This window comes from Ascaphus truei, chromosome 4 (genome assembly GCF_040206685.1).
Source record: "Ascaphus truei isolate aAscTru1 chromosome 4, aAscTru1.hap1, whole genome shotgun sequence".
In the NCBI taxonomy this organism is placed as follows: domain Eukaryota; kingdom Metazoa; phylum Chordata; class Amphibia; order Anura; family Ascaphidae; genus Ascaphus; species Ascaphus truei.
Window position 1 is genome coordinate 65,916,578 of NC_134486.1, and position 20,269 is coordinate 65,936,846.

Genomic DNA, 20,269 nt, shown 5'->3' on the forward strand with positions numbered 1-20,269 from the left:
CTGTGAGGGGGGGGGGAGTCAGGAGAGAGGGGGCTGGACACAGAAAGAGAGACACATACAGTGACAGAAACACACACATACATATATATACACACACACACTGACTGACACACATACACACACACTGACTGACACACATGCACACACACTGACACATACAAACACACTGACTGACACATACAAACACACTGACTGACACACACACACACACACACACACACTGACTGTGAATAGGTTAGGGGGATGTGTGAGGTGCAGGGGGGCTGCGCATACGTCACACGGTCACACGGTCACACACACACGCACACGCACATGGTCACGCACAGTCACACGCACACACACACAGTCACACGCACACACACACAGTCAGTCGCGCACACACACACACAGTAAGTCGTGCACACAGTCAGTCGCGCACACAGTCAGTCGCGCGCACACGCACTGTCACGTGCACTGTCACGCGCACACGCACTGTCACGCGCACAGTCACACAGTAACACGCACAGTCACACGCACAGTCACACAGTCACACGCACACACACAGTCACACGCACAGTCACACAGTCACACGCACCGTCACACGCACCGTCACACGCACAGTCACACAGTCACGCACACACACACGAGGAATTCACGCTTAGTGCAAATACAAGGGATGTGTACGCATGTTCTAAGTCAAATTTATTTGCGTTTTGTCAATGAAATTGTATTTTGATTTTTAATTAAAACATCACCAATACAAATACAATTTCTGTGACAAAAGTCAAAGAAGTTTCACTTACTATGCGCGTGCACAGCACACACAGCTTTTTTTTATAATACTTTTTAGTAATTTAAGGGATTTTATCATTATTAATAAGATTTTTAACTTTTGTCTCTTTGTCCTTTTAGTATATTTTTTAGGACATGCCCCCTTTTTAATATGTACTAGGGCTGTTTGTATCATCTTAATGCTCTTTTATTATTGATCGGTTTTGCATACTTTTCATGTTTCCTATTTCACTCTGTTGGTGATATTTATTGCCTATTGGAATATCCTACATGGTTTACATGGCCACTAATGCATTCATGTACGTTTTTTACTATGTGTAACACTGTTTTTTTCTGTTTTAGTCTCATCAATCGCGTGTGGTTAGCTATGTCTGTTGTTAATAAAGTTTATTCAATGTTTATGTTCTGTTGCCACTAGCTACCAGTGACGCGCGAAACCGGGACTATTAACCCGCCCCTACTACTTCCCCATTGGCTGTGAGAGTAGATAGCTTAGCCAATGAGGTACGATCGTGTAGTATTTAGAATTGATCCGGAACCACTTTAATTTATTCCCTGATGAAGAAACCCACGGGTTTCGAAACGCGTTGGATGATTGATCAAGAGCTTAACCTCTAATTTACTACCCCACCACCTGAGCTGATCGAGTTTGAATGGCGCCATTACCAGCGCTCCCCCCCGCGGTGACGTCATCGACCCGGAAGTGCTTCTGCACAGAGGGGAGTGAGAGAACCCGGCCGGTGTGGAGCTGTGCTCTGGCAAAGAACTGCAAGTGGCAGCAGTAGTTTTGGACTCGTGCTCTGGGGAAAAAGAACTTATTAGAGACTTTCTACTTACCTACTTACCAATAGGATCCTGCATCCGAGACTTCAGCGCTTAAACCCTTGTGAGGATACTCCTTCCGGTTTCCTGAGGCGTTGGGTAACATTATCCCTAACTGCATATGACTAATTATTTTGATGTACGCACATTACTCACCCTACTTTATTGTACATTTTATTATATTGTTTTATGCACTATGAGCGTTGTGCGCTGTGTCTTTTTTGTCTTTATCTGTTAGTGTAGGGGGTTTCTGAGCCCCCCCTCCATCGCAGCTGCAGACGCTCCGTTCAAGGTTATGTGTTTTTTCAAACCCTATCATCACGTCACTTAATTATTTATTTAGCTGCGCACTTTATTTTCTATTCACATTGCCTAAATGTGGATTCATATCCCATGGATGGTAATATATATTAAGTATATTGTGCCTACAAGGTATCTGATTATAGATATACTAGAGATATTAAATCAAAATACCCGTAGCCTATATTGTATACCAGGATGTGTAATGCAGGGAGGTGTCCTAGATATTAACAAAGAAAACCTTCATAATCTGAATCCCACTAAGGTCAGCGATAGAAGTGAACCACCCTGATGTTGATACAGTTCCTCCAGGGTAACATCAGGTGCCCGTATCCCACGCGACGTGGACGCAATAAAAATGGCGGCGACACAGGCACCCGATGCCCCATACTCAGGGCCTGTAATTCGGGAAGCAGGGGGTCCCTGAGCCAGTAATCAATGCTCCCGCACACTATTAATAAAAATACATTAAAGCAGCTTCATTATCTTAGCGGCTATTTGATAAGACAATGAAGGGGTTAAGGCATAATAGCATGTTTATAGGGGACAATTGCCCCCAATAAACATTGCAATACACAACACACCCCCCCGCACACTATTAATAAAAATTACATTAATGCAGCTTCATTACCATAGCGGACAGCCGCAACGGTAATGAATTATTGTTTATTGATATGTGTGTTTTGACACTAGTGTATATGTGCAGGGTGTCTCCGGAGCAGAACCGCGTTGGTTTTAGGTCCGGGGACCCCCTGCTTTCCGAGATACATGCCCCGTTATGGGGTGCAGGTATCCCTCTGCTTTGTTTACATCCTACGGTCACGTGATCGGGACATTTAAAATCAGAGGTATAGCGGCACCTCATAACGGGGCCTGTATCTCGGGAATCAGGGGGTCCCCGGACCTGAAACCAACGCAGTTTAGCTCCGGAGACCCCCTGCACATCTACACTATGAATAAAATTTTATTTGAAAATATTATTTTTCTGGCGAGATTTGCGCAGGGACAGTGGCGGATCTCTCTCTGCTGTAGACAGATCTCGCGAGGGAAACTCTTCTCGGCAGGCAGACCGTCTCGCCACCGACAACTCGCCATGTTTGGAAAGGTTGCTCTCGCAGGTATTCGGGCCTTCCTAAATACCGTGAGAGCAACTCACCAAAACAAGTTCAAACCCCTGCCGAAAGTGCTTTTTCGCCGTTTACTGCATAGATCCCATAATCTCAGAAAATGAAAAAGCCCAGTATTTTAATATATTATAATATGTTAGCCAGGCTTTTTTTCAATTTCAATTTATTTTTATTTTTTAATTTTCTTTATTTTTCCTTTTTCACAAACTTTGTTGTGCAATAATCCAGCATTATTATTATTATTATTTTTTAGAGAGATATGATTCAATATTAGAAGTAACAATGGTTGCATTGTTAGAGGATGGTTTAACAGCATGGTTTAAGAAAGGCCTCATTATCTCCTCTGGGGCATTATTGTGGGATGTGTTGTGATATTCTGCCTCAACGCTGCCATTGAATACTGTGGAAAGTTAAACACTGTGATATTTCACTTTATAATGAGATTTATTGTGTTATCTGGAGAACAATATCATTTAATGCAATCATTTATTTTACTGCTTGAAAATTATCAATTGGCCAGATTAAAAGCAATGGGAATAGTGCAACGCAAAAGTGCTTGTGCGAACCAGGGTTGCCACCTTCTACTGACGGCCAACCAGATTGGCCAGTTCCTCTAATTTTTAGTGCCCAATCCACCTTCAGATGAAGAGGTACATTTTGGATTTTGGTAAAATGAGTGACAGAAATTTGCGGGACGGATTTCCACTGCTTCGCCCATCTCTAGTGTGTGTGTGTGTGTGTGTGTGTGTGTGTGTGTGTGTGTGTGTGTGTGTGTGTGTATTTATATTAAAACACAACACAACAGCGCAAATACCATAAACAAAACGACCTCAAACATAAATATAAAAAATATATAAAACTAAATTGAATAAAACAAATATCCAAACTTGATAGTCCAGGAATATACTTAATCCAATCTTCAAACAGGGGAGAACCTTCTAACCAAACGTTATAACGGGGGGCAGCCGAATCCAAAAGGAAGAATCACTTCCACAAAACTGTAATGAAAAAGCGCACCCCCTAGTGCATTATCTTCACGGTGTGGAAGATAATAAATGTATTATTATAGAAGGGGAAGGCAATGCACACTTACAAGAATTATAAAAACAATATTCACATAAAGGTATCTTTAGGAGCCTGAATTCACCAGCCGCTGATGGAATATAGGCCACACTAGGCAGATGTCATCTCTCACACAGTATGGAGCTTGTGCTTGTTGGTATTAGCACGGCCCAGGTTCCGCAGCGGGGTCCTTCGCCAACCGGCAGGCAATAGACAGGCACCCAAAAGTTTAGTGAAAGTCTCTCAAGGAGTAACGCGGAAGCACCACAAGAGTCTAAGTGACGTCAGGCCTACGCGTTTCGCCCGCAATGGCGAACTTCGTCAGGGGTAATGACGTGCCAAAAAGGCACAATATATATATACACACAGATGCTATAATTCAATCAAACAGTGACCAATCACTAGCAAGAACATCATCAGCATAATGAACAGCATGACTATTGAACACACAAATAGTGAATATACTGTTGACATAATTAATAACAGAAAAGATGACAACAAACAGTAAAAAACAACAATAAGAAAGCAATACTAATATGGGTAATGAATATATAAAAATATTAATAACAGATATAATAATACAAGTAATGATAATACAATTAAATGTGAATTTAAATGCAAAAAAAACCACTCAAAACAAAAACACCAAGTAAAAGGACAGAGATTGACACCTGGGTTCAAAATAGAGAGCAGAATACACTAAATAAAAAAAAAATATAAAACTTCCATATATGTAGACCTGCTACAAATAGAGGTAGAGATAAATGTGTCACTATAATATACCAACTCATTTATCAATGTGTGTAAGTGTGCATTGCCTTCCACTTCTATAATAATAAATGTATTATCTTCCACACCGTGAAGATAATGCACTAGGGGGTGCGCTTTTTCTTTTCTTTTTCATATATATATATATATATATAAAAAGTAGATTTTACCAGATTGGAGTCCGGAAAAAACGAGACAGCACACAGTCCAGTAGGTCCAATAAAACTGTATTCAGTGTAACATGGCACCACCTCCAACGTTTCGATCAATCAAGTGTGACCTTCCTCAGGGACGTATATAAACGAATAGATGATACCGTTCTGTGGCTAACGAAATGCTTTAATTTGTGCGAGCTTTCGAGATACACTGATCTCCCTCGGGCGTTATTACAATGAATGAAGCCCAAAAAAAAGTTTTTTACTTAAAAACAGTGCATCCTGGAATGTTATCTGTTTTTGAAGCCTATCCCTCTCCCCTGTGCTGTATGCGATGTATGACTTAAGGTGTTAAATGGTCAGTGAATGTTAGTGATGTAAGAGTATGTGTGTGTGTATGTATGTGTGTGTGTGTGTGTGTAAATATAAATTTTAAAGTGCCCACAGTGTATATAGCGCTTTACAAAAGGTGTGTGTGGGAGTGTATACCAATGGTGTGGGTAGGTTTAGAAATGTAAGAGGGTGTTGCATTACTATTAATGTGTGTAGATACTATGTGGTATTGGTATATAGGTGTAGCCCATGTTCCCCCCTCCCGGTCGTAGATCTGACATCTAGGGTGTAGTGAGGGCTGGCTACATGTACTATGGTGGTGCATACCTGCTTGGAACAGGAGGGCCTGAGTCTCCCGCGGCAGTATGGGGGATAACAGGGCCAGGCTTCTGGGGTATATGCCTCCATCTTCTTTAGCAACGGTGCAGCGCCTCCATCTTCTGACGAGACCTATAGGGATAGGTTAAGATCCTCTCAGAAGAAGCCCTGGTCCCAGGGCGAGTGATCTTAAACTCACACAGTCTTTTGTATAAAATAGCAGCACTCTTTATTGTCCTTGACACAACAGATCAGCAACACTTCGTGCACAGAAGCACACAGCAGTTCATATACAGCAGTGCACTCCAAATGTGTACAGGCCTCTCCTCCTCCCCTCTCCTCCAGGCTGTACCCTAGCAGGATGGGCTGGTTAGGGGCTTCAATACCCAACCCCCACCTCCAGGATATACTCTCTGGGTGAGGGTAGATCTCCCCCTCGCCCCTCAGCAGGGTGAGGGGCATTGGTCCACTATAGCTGTATCAGCTCTACTCAGATTGGGCTCTGAGTTTCTTCTCTCCTGTCTCCTTGCCACTTCCAGATCATGCTCTCTCTGTTCCAGCACTCTCCACTCTCACAACTCCAACAGCCTCCACTCTCCAGACTGACAGTCCTTTCTCTCCACTGCAACAGACTGTCACAGACTGAACACTCCAAAGACTGACACACTGAACACTCCAACAGACTGACACAGACACACCAGGAGCAGCCCACTAAATAGATACAGCCCTGCCCCTTATGATGTCAGCAGGACCTCCCCTCTGTCTCAGGCCTGCCACAGAGTCAGGGGCCTACCTCTATCACAGCAAAGCAGTGCTTGGTGGGGGGAAAACCCATGATTACTACTGGCGCCTGCCCTTACCAGGGCTTACTCCAGTAGGAGAAGGATAGGTAGCCCACTATTTCTTACAGGGGCTACACAGGGATAGAATTACATTGTACATATGTATGTGTAAGAGACAGATGTGTGTGCATTCATATAACGCTGTATGTATAGACATGGCCTTTAACACTCATGGGAAGAGAGTTCTCTTGTGTCAGGGTAGTGACTCTTGAAGCTGCAGCCTCTGTTTATGCCACCGCTAAGTATCCCGAACAGTTGCATACATTTGTATTCATACAACCATCTCTCTTTCGGTTTTCTAAGATTACCTTTGAGTATGGCCAGATTCAGATCATTCATCTTGTGGCCAGAGTCAGAGAAATGTTTGCCGACAGGACCGTCTCTTGTTCCGCGTGTGATGCTATGTCGATGCAGATTCATTCTCTTGTTTAGCCCCTGCCCCGTCTCACCTATTGTAATGCTTGTGCGAGCCCACAAACAAAACCTGACCCCGGCACTGAGGTGGGAAGGACTGTGCCACACACCCACAGTAGCGGGGCGAGCCCAGAAGGTGGTTTGTAGCGTTGCTGGGTCTGGGTATGTAGAAAGGGTTAATCCAATACTTGCCGGGGTCCGTGAGTTGGAGAGGTACACGTAGTTGGAGTCCGTAAGCCTGTGGTCTGGGGTTGGAGAGGTTACTCGTCGTCGTTATCCGTATGCCAGGGGTTAAGAGCCAGAGAGAATCCAAATGCAAAGCCAGGTCGGTACATGAGAGGTTAACTGCAGAGAACAAGACAAGACTGGGCTGGACAAGACAGGCACACACAAAGGCTACACAAGGTTATGTTCAGCAAGGTATGACAGGAAGAGGAAGTTTCTTATAGGAGACAGGAACCAGTAGGAGAGGGGGCGGAGTGGAGGCGGAGCCTCTGCAGATGCAAAGGATAGGCTGCAGGAGACAAAGGCTCACAGCAATCTTGACTTGCAGCTGGGGCTCGTTGCGCGATGTCACGCGTGCACGCCGCGCGCAGCGGAGGCGCGGCGTGACCGAGGGGGCGGAGCTAAGGTCTGTGACCTGGTAGAAGAGGAGCAGGTGCGCACGCGCTCTGTAAACAGAGCGGGGGTGCGCGCACCAGCGGGGGGGCAGATCGGAGGCAGCAGCCGCTGCAGTACTGTTATGTAGAGAGGAGGAACCGCGCTGCAAGGGACACAATCCCCGAATCCTCACACCTATGTAGTAGCAGCCACCTGGGCATTTCATGCACATGATGAGTTACATGACATTGCTGGAGGAACAGGTGAACCTTCCTCTGATTTTGTACTCCCAGATTCCTGTGTGGTATTTGTATTGTGCCTGCTGTGTGGAGCATTGCGCAGGTTTTGCATCTTGTGTCCTGGCATGGTTTTGTCCCGCATTCAGTTGTACTGTTGAATACTTTACTCCTCACCATCATTTTCTTGAGATCATGAGGTTGTCTGTATGATAATAAGGGTGTTTAAGGGAAGACCTGTTGCAGTCTTGTATCTTCCTGGAGAATGGGTTGTAGTGCCAGCAAGCAGAGATTGCAGTGGAATGAGTTTCAAGGGGGTTTTTGCGGAGAAAGTGTTGCCAGATTGTGTCTATCTAGCCAGGGCCCAGAGTTGCTGGTTCCCCTAAAAATGTACCCGGAATCCTGGATGCATGTAGACACATGGTCTCGGTAATCTCTGCCCTTGAAAACACTTTCGCAACTCACCACTAGGGGTTCCCTGCTTCAGCAAAGGCCAGAAAGGTAAAAGGGGCATAGGGATGTGAGGTGTCTCTGTAACAGTCAAGAGGTCCCTAGGTTAATGGGGATACCCAGTAAATGCTCAGGTGTCCCATAACCTGTAGTGGGTTGTGTAAGTTCCCTGTAAAGTATAGAAAACCCTGATCTGCTTAGGGGCATTTGGGGTTCCCTGTGTCGTAGAAACTCCAGATTTTGGGAGTGTAAGTTTTAGGTGGAATATTGGGGTGAAAATGTATTCCTTTTGTTTGCAGGAGCTCGGGTGGGGGGGTGAGCTACTGGTGATCCCCTGATTCTCCCCGGCGTGCAGGCACTATTTGTGGGTTTGCGGGGTGAATTACATTGGGGCTGCACCGTGTCTCCCCGACTCCTGGTTTTTGAGCCCAGATATCCCCAACTAAATTCCCACATGTATATAAGGGTCCCCAAGGTTTATACTTTATTAAAGTATGGTTCAGAGGGTGTTATACTGTATGTATAAAAATACATGCAGTCAGCCTTAGCCATTAGCATAGGAGACATGATGGCTACCCCGCCCTCTGGCTTCAAAGGGAATCCAGGATATGGAGGTGTCAAGACCATTTGGTAGCAAGGAGGGGCAGAGGAAAAGGCACCAACAGCCATATGGGTTCTGTCAGACTCTGCAGAGCCTTCCCAGCAGATAGTCATGCCCCTTTCTTTGACATCATCAGCCCTGCTCTGATTAGCTACTGAGAAATTTCTCACGCTTTTGATTGGGCTGTAGGTTTCTGTGAATGAAACTGAGAGGTTTTAAAAACCCTTACACAGCTCAGATTTTCAGATTCTCCCAAGATTTTAGATGCTGTCAAGTTTTTACATTCTCTCAAGATTCTAAAGTTTTTCCAGTTTCCAGAGGCAAGGCTCTGCTTCAGCAAAATCTGCCTGAAATCTTTGCTGTTCCAATACTATTTAGGGTAAGCTGGGGATTGATAAGTCCCTACACCTAGGAAAGAATAGTTTTGTACCCCAGGTCCAAGTAAGTGTGTTTTTGCCTGTATTTTGTGTATCATTATGTGTATGCCTATTGTAAGGGAATAAACTACAATTGATTTCATTGTCTTGTTTTGCTCAATGTATGATCCGGATAAAAAGGTGTAACTGGTCTTGTCTCCCGTGACACACACACAATATAGAGGACCAACACTCCTGTTTTAAGGTGCATGCATTAATGTATTTGGAAGAATCTACGTTTCGATCCCCAAAGGGACCTTTCTCGGGATGCTGTCAGTACCCATGATGTAACTCATTAGCATAATGACATGGTGTATTTACATATCGATGTGTATATACATAATAAAGTGTGATACATTATGTATGTTATTTCCACTGGGGTGGTTTATAAGGACTTTGGTTGGTCACAATATGGTATCTTGAGAAAAGTCACTTTGGGGCCCGGAACATCGATCCTTCCAAATAAATTAATGCATTCCCCTTAAAACAGAAGTGCTGGTACTCTATATTGTATGATTTAATCCCATTGACTACTGCACCCTGGCATATGCAGTATAGGAGTGCCTTACCATTATATACACACATACACACATACATAAAAGATATAAAAACAGAATCACGTTTGAATAACCTGATATAAGGTAGGAGTCAGCAAGCCATGCTTTACCGGAGTCCCAAGGTGCAGCTGCGGGAAGTGATGGTATAATCTCACCAGCGTAGTCCTGAGTCCAAGTTACCTTAGCCAAGGCCAGCCGAGATGCAATCTGCAGTGGAGGGACAATAGGGCACACTCAGGGGCACAGCTGGTGTTAGTGGAGAGATCCGCAGCTCAGCATCCACAGTATTTCTGGATACAGAGCAGGCAGCAGCGTTTAACTCTGATTTCGTGTGTAGGGGGAGGGATAAACACAGCGTGGCGCGATGACATAGCTGCAGGAGTGCGTCAAATGAAGAAACCCTACATTTTTCATCACGCTCATAGTGACTTCATCAGGGTCACGTTTAATTTCAAGGATATGGGGTCAAAATTCACCAACAGTATCAATTCCAAACGTACTGTTTTTCTGGACCTTGTGTGGTCTGTAGGTGAGGATTTTCGAATTGTTAACAATATTCATCATAAACCGGTAAATGTTAACAGCTATCTTCCCGCCACCTGTAATCATCATCAGAACTGGTTGGAGAACATTCCATTAGGTCAGTACAACAGGATCAAAAGGAACTGTTCTCTACAAAATGATTTTTCTGAGCAATCATAGATCCTTACTGACAAACTTGTAGCAAAGGTCCAGTCCATTGATAGAACTGTTCTTTTGGATAAATCTAGAAATAAGAGATTTATTGGAACTGTTTCAGGTGGAGTGGCTGGGGGGATCGTGGGTCCTTCCTGGAAATGGTTTACTCTATCAGAAGCAGCTAAAACCCCAGGGATCTGTCCCACTCCACCCCATTTATATCCTTTTATTATTTCTGAAACTTTGGACTTTATGTGTACTGTGGCAGGACGACCTCGCGGTGGGGTCAGTAAGTGTCTTAGACAGTGGGTTAGAATTAAACTTCAGTGGTTTTGTCTCCACAAACACAACAAAAGAATAGGCGCACTGTCCCCTTTAAGGAAAACAAAACTATAAAAGCAAAACCTACTCCTCTTCGGAGACTAACACACAATAATGGCTGACAAACCCGCTGGCTGGCTAACCCCAGTTTCTAGCTTTAAATAATACCCTCATGTTTAGAGACATAGAATATCAAGTACTTATCTTTTAGATGGGGAACGCTGTCCCAAGCGAGTCCAGGCAGTCCCTCTGGACATGTCAGAGCGCTGCTTACTTCTCAGGTCTGGAACGCCAGTTCCTTGGAGCAGGGCGGTGTCATTCAGCTTGTTCACACCCGTGGCAATTCTGTTTCCTGGGTATTATTCCCAGATGGTCCGAGACCCTGCTCCTGCAGGCCTGGGGACCAGACCAACTAGAGTCCTTCTGGTTGGGGAAAAGTCTCTTTCTGTGGCAGCTTCCTTCCAGAGCAGGGAGCATCGTTTAACTCTGTTTGATTCGTGTGTAGGGGGGAGGGGATAGACACAGCGTGTCGCGATGACATAGCTGCAGGAGTGCATCAAATGAACAAACCCAACACTTTTCATCACGCTGATAGCGACTTCCTCAGGGTCACATTTAATTTCAAGCTGCAGTTTTCAGCACGTCCTGAACAGCATTACCGTCTCCCTACCTGTACCGAAGCTGTGGGCAAGCGGGGAGACTATAGAGCCTGTTACAAATGTGTTATTTACATCAGTTATGCATGTATAGGACAATTGCAGTACAGCACATGCATCGATAAGTGGGGAAAAAGGTATTGCTTCACTTTAAGTACATTTTCGCTTTACATACATGCTCTGGACCCATTGCGTACGTTAATGCGGGGTATGCCTGTATATATAATATATATAATTTATTTATTTTTCTTGGTAAATCTGGTCTAAAATATTCAATCTCAAGGATAATGTGAGTTCTTTACAGGGTTTTATACTTAATGTAAACATCTCAAAACACACGTAAAATAAATTAACATTTTTTTCTTGATACTGATTTTCCTTCTAAGTATTATATGTTGCATATTTTTGGGGAATGTTTGATTTATTTAGTAATCAACTGCAAATTGCTGCTTTTGTGCTTAAATATTGTGTGGTTTCTCTTTATAGGAAAACTTGGCTGAGCAAGGTGGGCAGTCCTAGTTCACGCATTGATCGAATAAACTTTACTGATGAAAAGGAGATCCCAAAACTTCAATATAATGGATTTGGCACCAGACACTGAAAGCGGAAGAGCACCTTGGCACATCTTAACTGTAGAACACAGACCTGACTCAAGTAGAGTCAAACGATTCCCCACATCGTTGCAATGCTTAACATCTTAACTTTACAATAATGACACACAGCACAATGAGCATGAGTGCACTTTGATGTCTGCGCTAAAGAATATTACGTTACATTTTCCTTGAGTGAAATTCATCTGCTTGTGCTGCCTCTGTCACCCAGAGAAGACATTATGATCGATATTTACTATGCTCTGCTTTGCCAATAGGGCATGTTCTGGCACATGATGACACCCAATAGTCCATTCAAGGAACTGTAAAGTGTCTTCTGTTCTACGGGGTGTCTTATGGCACAGCACTGCTTGGTAAATATGGGTTTATATTGTTTCAGAAGTATCGGGTGAAATGTTTACTACACCAGGGGGATTTACTAACTCAACTGTCGAAGAAGAAGGCCATGTATTTTTTTAATGTTTCTTCATTGGTTTTCGTCATGCTTGATTTACCATTCTAATGGTGAAAATAACTTGGAAATAATCACAAGAGAGAAAGTCTCTGTATATTGCACTCAGTTATGATGTGGAGTAAATTAGACTACATTAAAAATTAACTTTTAACGCACAAGTTAAAATAATGTCAAATAATGTCAGATAATAGATCACGGACTTAATAGTGAACAAATATTTACAGTGTAGCACAAACAAAATAAAAACTGTGTGCCTGAACCAAAATAAAGGGTGAATCTATGTAATAACTGGGAATTACACAACATTATGAACACCTAAAAGGGTGGAATATAAGGTGCACTTGTAAGAGCACTATAGTTGTATTAAACCCACTGGGTGTGGGGAAAAGATGACACGTGTATTAAAAGTTAATTTTTAATGTAGTCTAATTTACTCCACATCATAACTGAATGCAATATACAGAGACATCCTCTCTTGTGATTATTTATATCATTTATCCTGTAAAAGAACCTTTTATTAAATTACTATATTATACTCGCTGAGCAAGGAGACTTCAGTTACGTAGGTTTTTTTGAAAATAACTTAGAAAGAGTATCTAGCTTTTTTGACCAGTTTCTACTTCGCATTAAAATAAATGTCAAACTGCCATCTTCCACTATATTGAAGGAAGAATCTCTAATCATCATAAAACTTTTTGCAACAGCCCCCACCCCAAATGCAATACTTTTGCCATTGGGACCTTTGTTTAATTTGATCACAAAGCAAGATGATCAATGGTTAATAGTTTAGATCTCCCAGAAATGTTACATAGTGAAATACATCAGTTGGGAAATGGCCTTCTTTCTCTTTGTCACTATCTCACTCCATGACCTCCCTAATCTTTTCCCACTGATATATTCCTTCATAAAGTTTAGTGTTGTTAATGCGATATAATTATGGTCTTTTGCCCCAATAAACTATGCCGGGATTGCCATATTTTCATAATTTCATTTATGTCCTATGTGTCACGGACTAGACTAATTTACAAATAGCAATTTCAACAGAGCAAGCATAAAATTAGAAAGAATAGGGGGCAAATCTACCTGCTATAGCCGCTGTTTGGGCACTTTTCATCCGAAAACCCTTATGGACTTCCCTATGGACTTCCCTATTGACTTCAATGAGGATTTCCAGCCAAAAACTGCCTGAAGTGCCGCTTTGGAATATATAAAATGTGTCTCTAAATGTGCAAAGTTGAATACTATTTTGCATAGAGAGAGAGAGAGAGATCTATATCTGATATATACAGTTTGTGTTACCCCTGTTTTGCAGCCAGGAGACTTTGTAAGTAGCCCCCACTGTGATATTCTTATGCTCACAGGTAGAGGACACTGGTAATTGAAGCAGGTTCATCTGCATGAAAGTAAAAGGCATTACCACCATACTACTCTCCCTCTCTCAAATGAGGTGCTGTCTTTTCAGTTGCTGGAATTATGATGTAGCTAACTACTAAGCTTTACTGCATACTAATATTCAAAAATATGAATGTTATCATTTGTAGTATTGAGCCTTCCGTTTTCTATTAACGTTTGTGTTACACACGTTTTCAAATAAACCAATGCAGCAATAAAATATTCTTTGGTTTGTTTTTATTATTCTGTAAGGAGGGGCACATAGTTAAAAGGTATAAATACGAGGCGCATGCGCGGTAACTGAGCATGGCTGTGTAACGAGACAGCTCTGAGTCCCGCTCCAAAGATAACGAGTATAAAACCCTCAATTCTACAATAATCTGGTCAAGAACAACAACATCATAGACTACAAGATACAAGGATGTCAAAGAAACCAAATAAAACCCCAAGGAAGAAGGGGTTCCCTGAATATTTCAGGGGATCAAGAGCAAGTGCTGCAGCTGCAGAAATGGCGACGGTCTCCAACACAGGCTCTGAAACGGAGGATGAAGGGGAAGAGGGAGAAGGCGACAGCCAGGAATTGCTGCCGGTGAGGAGATGTGATTTTAATAGACTATATACAGATCTAAAGACGCTTCTTCAAGCAGAAATTAAAGAATTGAAAAAGGAGGTCGGCGGCCTGGGAGAGAGGACAGGGAGGCTGGAGACACAGCTAGATCTCACAATAAAGGCGACAAAGAGAAATGAAAAGAAGACAGGGGATTTACAGGAACAAATTAATGAAATCAGAGAGCAACAAGAGGACGCAGAAAACAGGGACAGGTGAAACAATATCAGAATTAGAGGCATCCCTGAGGCAATTGAAGACTGCGAGGATTTTGTATCTAGATGGATGGAATACATCCTCCCTGAGTGCCCAAAGAATAAATTAGAAATGGACAGATGTCACAGAGCCCTGCAAGCAAGACCGCTAACATCTGAACAGCCCAGAGATATTATAGTGCGGCTGCACTATTACAGCATCAGAGAAGCTGTATTGCAAAAAACAAGGGCCATACCTACGGTGGAGTTTGAAGGTGTGCGGTTAGTCATATATCAAGATATCTCCCCGACCACGCTAGCGAGGTGGAGAAGCCTAATGCCAGTGACAAAAGTGCTGCGCGACAAAGCCATAAGATACCGGTGGACCTTCCCATTCGGGCTAATGGTTATCCGAAATGGGAAAGCAGTCACCATGAGGGAGCCAGAAGAAGGTACAGCATTCCTGCTCAAGTTGGGGCTAAAAGAGAACACCACCGGCGCAGCAGAGGAGGACCAAAGCCTACAGAACACCCACAAGCTCATATTGAACCCCCAACATAACCACAACATATATATATAAGCGTATAAGTGTCACAGAGGAGTGCTACTGAGCATGGCAATATATATTTAAAACCAGAGACAGAACATAAAACACAGACAGAGCTCAGTGCACATCCAGTGAAACTTATACACGGTACAGTGCCTAAATATATATATGTATAGATATCTATTAAAAAATGATCTTTTAGTTTAACATTTTGGCCAAAGTGTTGTAAGCCCCTGAGCCACTACACGGCAGACCACATCTCAAGGCCAATTTGGCCAAAATGTTAAACTAAAAGACCATTTTATATAGAAATAAATAGGTTTAAGGGAAGAGATGAAAGAGATGTAGCAGACAGCAGGGGGAGATGTATGAGGAGGACTAATTATGTTAAGGGACAAGAAGGTTACAACAGTGACGGAGAAGGTTAGAAGGAATATGGAAAGTGAAGTAAGTAGAGGGGAGAAGAAGTAGAGAGGGGAGTAAGAAAAGTCAAAACAGAGGAAGAAGGAGAATGGAAAGTTAAATAGAGAAGGAGATAAAGAGAAATGTGAAGATTTGTAGGGGGAAGTGATGAGGATAGATAGAGAGAGGAGAGTTAAGATAGGCCGTAAAGTCAAGGATAAGGAGGGTTCCGATGATAAAAGAAGAGAAAGCTATGTTGTGCAAGTGAACGGAAAGCAGTAGACAGACAAGTGATGGGAGGATAGATGAGAATGTAATAAATCTCAGGAAAGACAAAGTAGGAAAAAGATGCAAAGAGAGTATCAAGACCACGAAGAGATAGATCTAGAACCGCAGACAGAAAAGACAGGAGGGGCAGAGAAGCTGGAGGGGGATGTGAGAGGAGGGGGGTCCGACATATAGGTGGGGAGGCGAAGCAGCACGAGTACGGCTGACAACGACGATCTCAAGCCTTGGAGGGAGATCACAAGGACAGTCCTGAATGGTGGGGTTATTACAATTCCGCATAAAGGGAGAAAAATGACGACAGGTCAAAAACAGCTATCGCTGCAAAAGGATTTTCAGTTATAGGCAGTTACAGGGGCGGGCACGGGGTAAGGGTGAGGGGCCCTGCCACGGAGTCCGTATGCGCCGACGGTCGGAGGTGAAGGGGGGATACCCCCGGGCCGCCGACAAAGTCCATTGGTCTGAGGGGACGGGGGGGGGGGGGGAGGAGACAAGATCTGGGTCAGACCCACCCCTGCCAGTCTGTGACCAAGGGCGATGAACCTAGGGCCGAAGCGCTTGCGCCGCTGCACCAAGTGCAATATGTATATGTGTTTTATGTGGTTGTCTTTATGTTTTGCACCCACCCCCCTATGTGTCCACCCATCCCTCAGCCGACCCAGGCCACCAGCAGCAAGGTGGGGCGGAGATCAGGAGTGTGGCGTAGGAAAAGAAGAGCCCTCAGCATAAGGACTCAGCATGACTTTGGAGCACAGCCGATTACATGTACAGATGAGCAATGAAAGTGATTATTTCACATAATGTAAAGGGATTCAATATCCCGATTAAGAGGAGGATTGCATTCAGAGATTACGGCCGCAAGAAGGCAGATATTATCCTCCTCCAGGAAACACATTTTTCCAGACAAAATCACCCAAAATACATGGATAAAAACTTTAGGGCATTCTATTTGGCCTCGGCAGCAGTAAAAATAAGGGGAGTGGCCATCCTGATACATGGCGCTCCACGTTGACAAAATATACACAGACACTGACGGTAGATACTTTATTCTGACAGGAACAATACAGGGTCAAGCGCTTACACTAGCTTCCATTTATGCTCCATGTGAGCAAACACCAGAGTTCTTCTAGGCCTTCTTCACTAAACTACAAAAAGTGTCGAGCGGCAATATTATTCTAGCAGGTGACCTGAACCGTGCATTAGACCCACACATAGATAGATGCACAAGAACTAACCAATCCCACAGACAAGACGTACTAACATTAGTCCAGGGCATAAAGGACTGCCAGTTAGTAGACATCTGGAGAGAACAACATCCAGGAATACACTTTTTTTTTGCACCCACACAACAGATACATTAGGATAGACTACTTCCTGGTGTCGAATAGAGTGGTCCCAGTGGTCTCCCATGCAGGGATATATGACATTTCTTGGTCAGACCACGCACCTGTAGAGCTGCGGTGCAATTTAAGCTCAATAGACAGACCTGGAGCGAACTGGAAGCTCAATGAGCTTCTGCTGAAAAATCCTGCAACAGAAGAGGAGATTGGGGAAAAGGTGAAGGAATATTTTACTATCAATGAGGGTAGTGTGTCAACACACGCCACGTTGTGGGCGGCCCATAAGGCTACCCTCAGGGGAATTCTAATGAATTTGGCGGCTAGACGAAAAAGAGAGTCGGATAAAAGAGCTGCAGGCGAGTCTGGCACAACTCTCTGCCCTTCACAAAGAAAACAAACAAGGAGTTACTCTGAAGGAGCTGGTGCGGTCTTGTGAAAAACGGGCTGGTGCGGGGGTGGGGGGTGGGTGTAAAAAACGGGCTGGTGCAGAGGTTGGGGGGTGGGTGTGAAAAACGGGCTGTTGCCTGGGTGGGGGGGTGGGTGTGAAAAACGGGCTGGTGCAGGGGTGGGGGGGGGGTGGGTGTGAAAAACGGGCTGGTGCAGGGGTGGGGGTGGGTGTGAAAAATGGGCTGGTGCAGGGGTGGGGGGTGGGTGTGAAAAACGGGCTGGTGCAAGGGTGGGGGGGGGGGGGTGGGTGTGAAAAACGGGCTGGTGCAGGGGTGGGTGTGAAAAACGGGCTGGTGCATTTTGTGAAAAACGGGCTGGTGCATTTTGTGAAAAATGGGCTGGTGCAGGGGTGGGGGTGTAAAACGGGCTGTTGGTGGGGGGAGGGGCAAACGGAGTGGTGTGGTGGGGGGAGAAGGGGTGGGGAGAATGGGAGAGGGGGGAGAGGGAGAGGGGAGAGAGAGGAGGCAGAAGGGATAGAGAGGGGAGGAAGAAGGGAGAGAGAGGGGGACAGAAGGGAGAGAGAGGGGGGGCAGAAGGGAGAGAGGGGGGCAGAAGGGAGAGAGAGGGGGGGCAGAAGGGAGAGAGGGGGGCAGAAGGGAGAGAAATGGGGGGAGAAGGGAGAGAGAGGGGGGGAGAAGGGAGAGAGGGTGGGTGGAGGGAGAGGGTGGGAGAAGGGAGAGGGAGGGGGGAGGTACGAGGAGGGGGAGATGTAATGTTTTTTTCTGTATCACAATAAGAAAACAGTTAAGTAAAAGTTGCGCGCTAAAAGATATTTTTTCGTGGTAGGTGCGCTATGGGTTCGGGGTGGGGGGGGCTGCTCCTTTGATTTGTCCCGGGCCCCATGATTTCTGTTGGCGGCCCTGTGGGTGATGTGAGGTGCAGGGGGGAGAGGGTGATGGGTGATGTGAGGTGCAGGGGGGAGGGTGATGTGAGGTGCATGGGGGAGGGTGATGGGTGATGGGAGGTGCAGGGTGGTGTGATTGGAGGTGCAGGGGGGGTCATTGGAGGTGCAAGGGGGGTGATTTGAGGTGCAAGGGGGGGTGATTGGAGGTGCAAGGGGGGTGATTTGAGGTATAAGGGGGGTGATTGGAGGTGCAAGGGGGGTGATTGGAGGTGCAAGGGGAGTGATTTGAGGTGCAAGGTGGGTGATCATTGGAGGTGCATGGGGGTGATTTGAGGTGCATGGGGGTGTGATTTGATGTGCAAGGGGGGTGATTTGAGGTGCAAGGGGGGTGATTTGAGGTGCAAGGGGGGTGATTTGAGGTGCAGGGGGGTTCATTGGAGGTGCAAGGGGGGTGATTTGAGTTGCATGGGTGGTGATTTGAGGTGTATGGGGGTGATTTCAGGTGTATGGGGGGTGATTTGAGGTGCATGGGGTGTGATTTGAGGTGCAAGGGGGAGAGTGATGTGAGGTGCAAAGGGGGAGAGTGATGTGAGGTGCAAAGGGGGAGAGTGATGCGAGGTGCAAGGGGGGAGAGTGATGTGAGGTGCAAGGGGGGAGAGTGATGTGAGGTGCAAGGGGGGAGAGTGATGTGTGGTGCAAGGGGGTGAGTGATGTGAGGTGCAAGGGGGTGAGTGATGTGAGGTGCAAGGGGGGAGAGCGATGTAAGGTGCAAGGGGGAGAGGGATGTGAGGTGCAGGGGGGGGTTTGATGTGTGTGCTGTGCAGGGGGGTATTGTGTGTTTGATGTGGAGAGGGAGTATTATGTGTGTGGGTGAGTGGGAGAGATGGGGGTATGAGAGATAGATGAGGAGTATCGCAAAGGTTGATAGTGAGGTGTTCTGGGGGAGATATGAGGATGATGATGAAGGGTGCTGGGGTGATATGAGGATGATGAGGGGTGCTGGGGGAGATATGAGTATGATGATGATGATGAGGTGCTGGAGGACAGATGATGATGATGATGGTGATGATGATGATTTTAACCGTGCGGCCCAATTTTTTTTTCCTTGGAGCAGTTCGGCCCTTCTCACTTTACGAGTTGTGCAGGCCTGCTCTACTTGCCAACAAGCTACGAAACAAGCTTCCAAATTTTCAAATTTCATCAATTCGTAGAGAGATCGTGGCCGAATTCAAAAGATACTACGAGACTATGTATGGTGGAGATAAGGTTAGCCACCCAAAAAAAAACGGAAGAGGGTCTGAAGGCTTTCCTAAAAGAGGCACAATTACCCAAATTGAGCAGAGAGGAAAGATTAATATTACAAGAGGATTTCACAATGGAGTAGCTGGCGGAGGTAATAAAGGCACTCAAGCCAGCCAAAGCCCCGGGCCCGGGTGGCTTTTCAAATTTATATTATAAAAAATATCTTAAGATCCTAGCTCCTCATTTACTGAAATTGTTTAACGAGATACTCGCGGGGGCCTCTTTCCCGGCACAGATGCTCCAGGCGTCTATCTCTCTGATCCATAAACCTGGCAAGGACCCGGCAGACTGCAAGAGTTACTGGCCCATTTCCCTGATTAATACAGATATCAAAATTTTCTCTAAACTATTAGCCAACAGGGTGGGTAGCGTCCTTCCCAGATTGATACATCCGGATCAAGTAGGGTTCATCGAAGG

General features: G+C 45.0%; 1 protein-coding gene across 4 annotated transcripts in view; it reads left to right on the top strand.

Moving 5' to 3' along the window:
* ACYP2 (acylphosphatase 2) overlaps window positions 1-14,104 on the top strand; it is a 211,697-nt gene extending 197,593 nt beyond the window's left edge. For all 4 annotated transcript variants that reach the window (XM_075595938.1, XM_075595942.1, XM_075595940.1 and 1 more), the window contains one exon: window positions 11,914-14,104. In XM_075595938.1, coding sequence (XP_075452053.1) covers window positions 11,914-12,028 — 115 coding nt within the window. In that variant the 3' untranslated portion in view covers window positions 12,029-14,104. The remainder of the gene's footprint in view (window positions 1-11,913) is intronic.
* The last annotated feature ends 6,165 nt before the right edge of the window (window positions 14,105-20,269 follow it).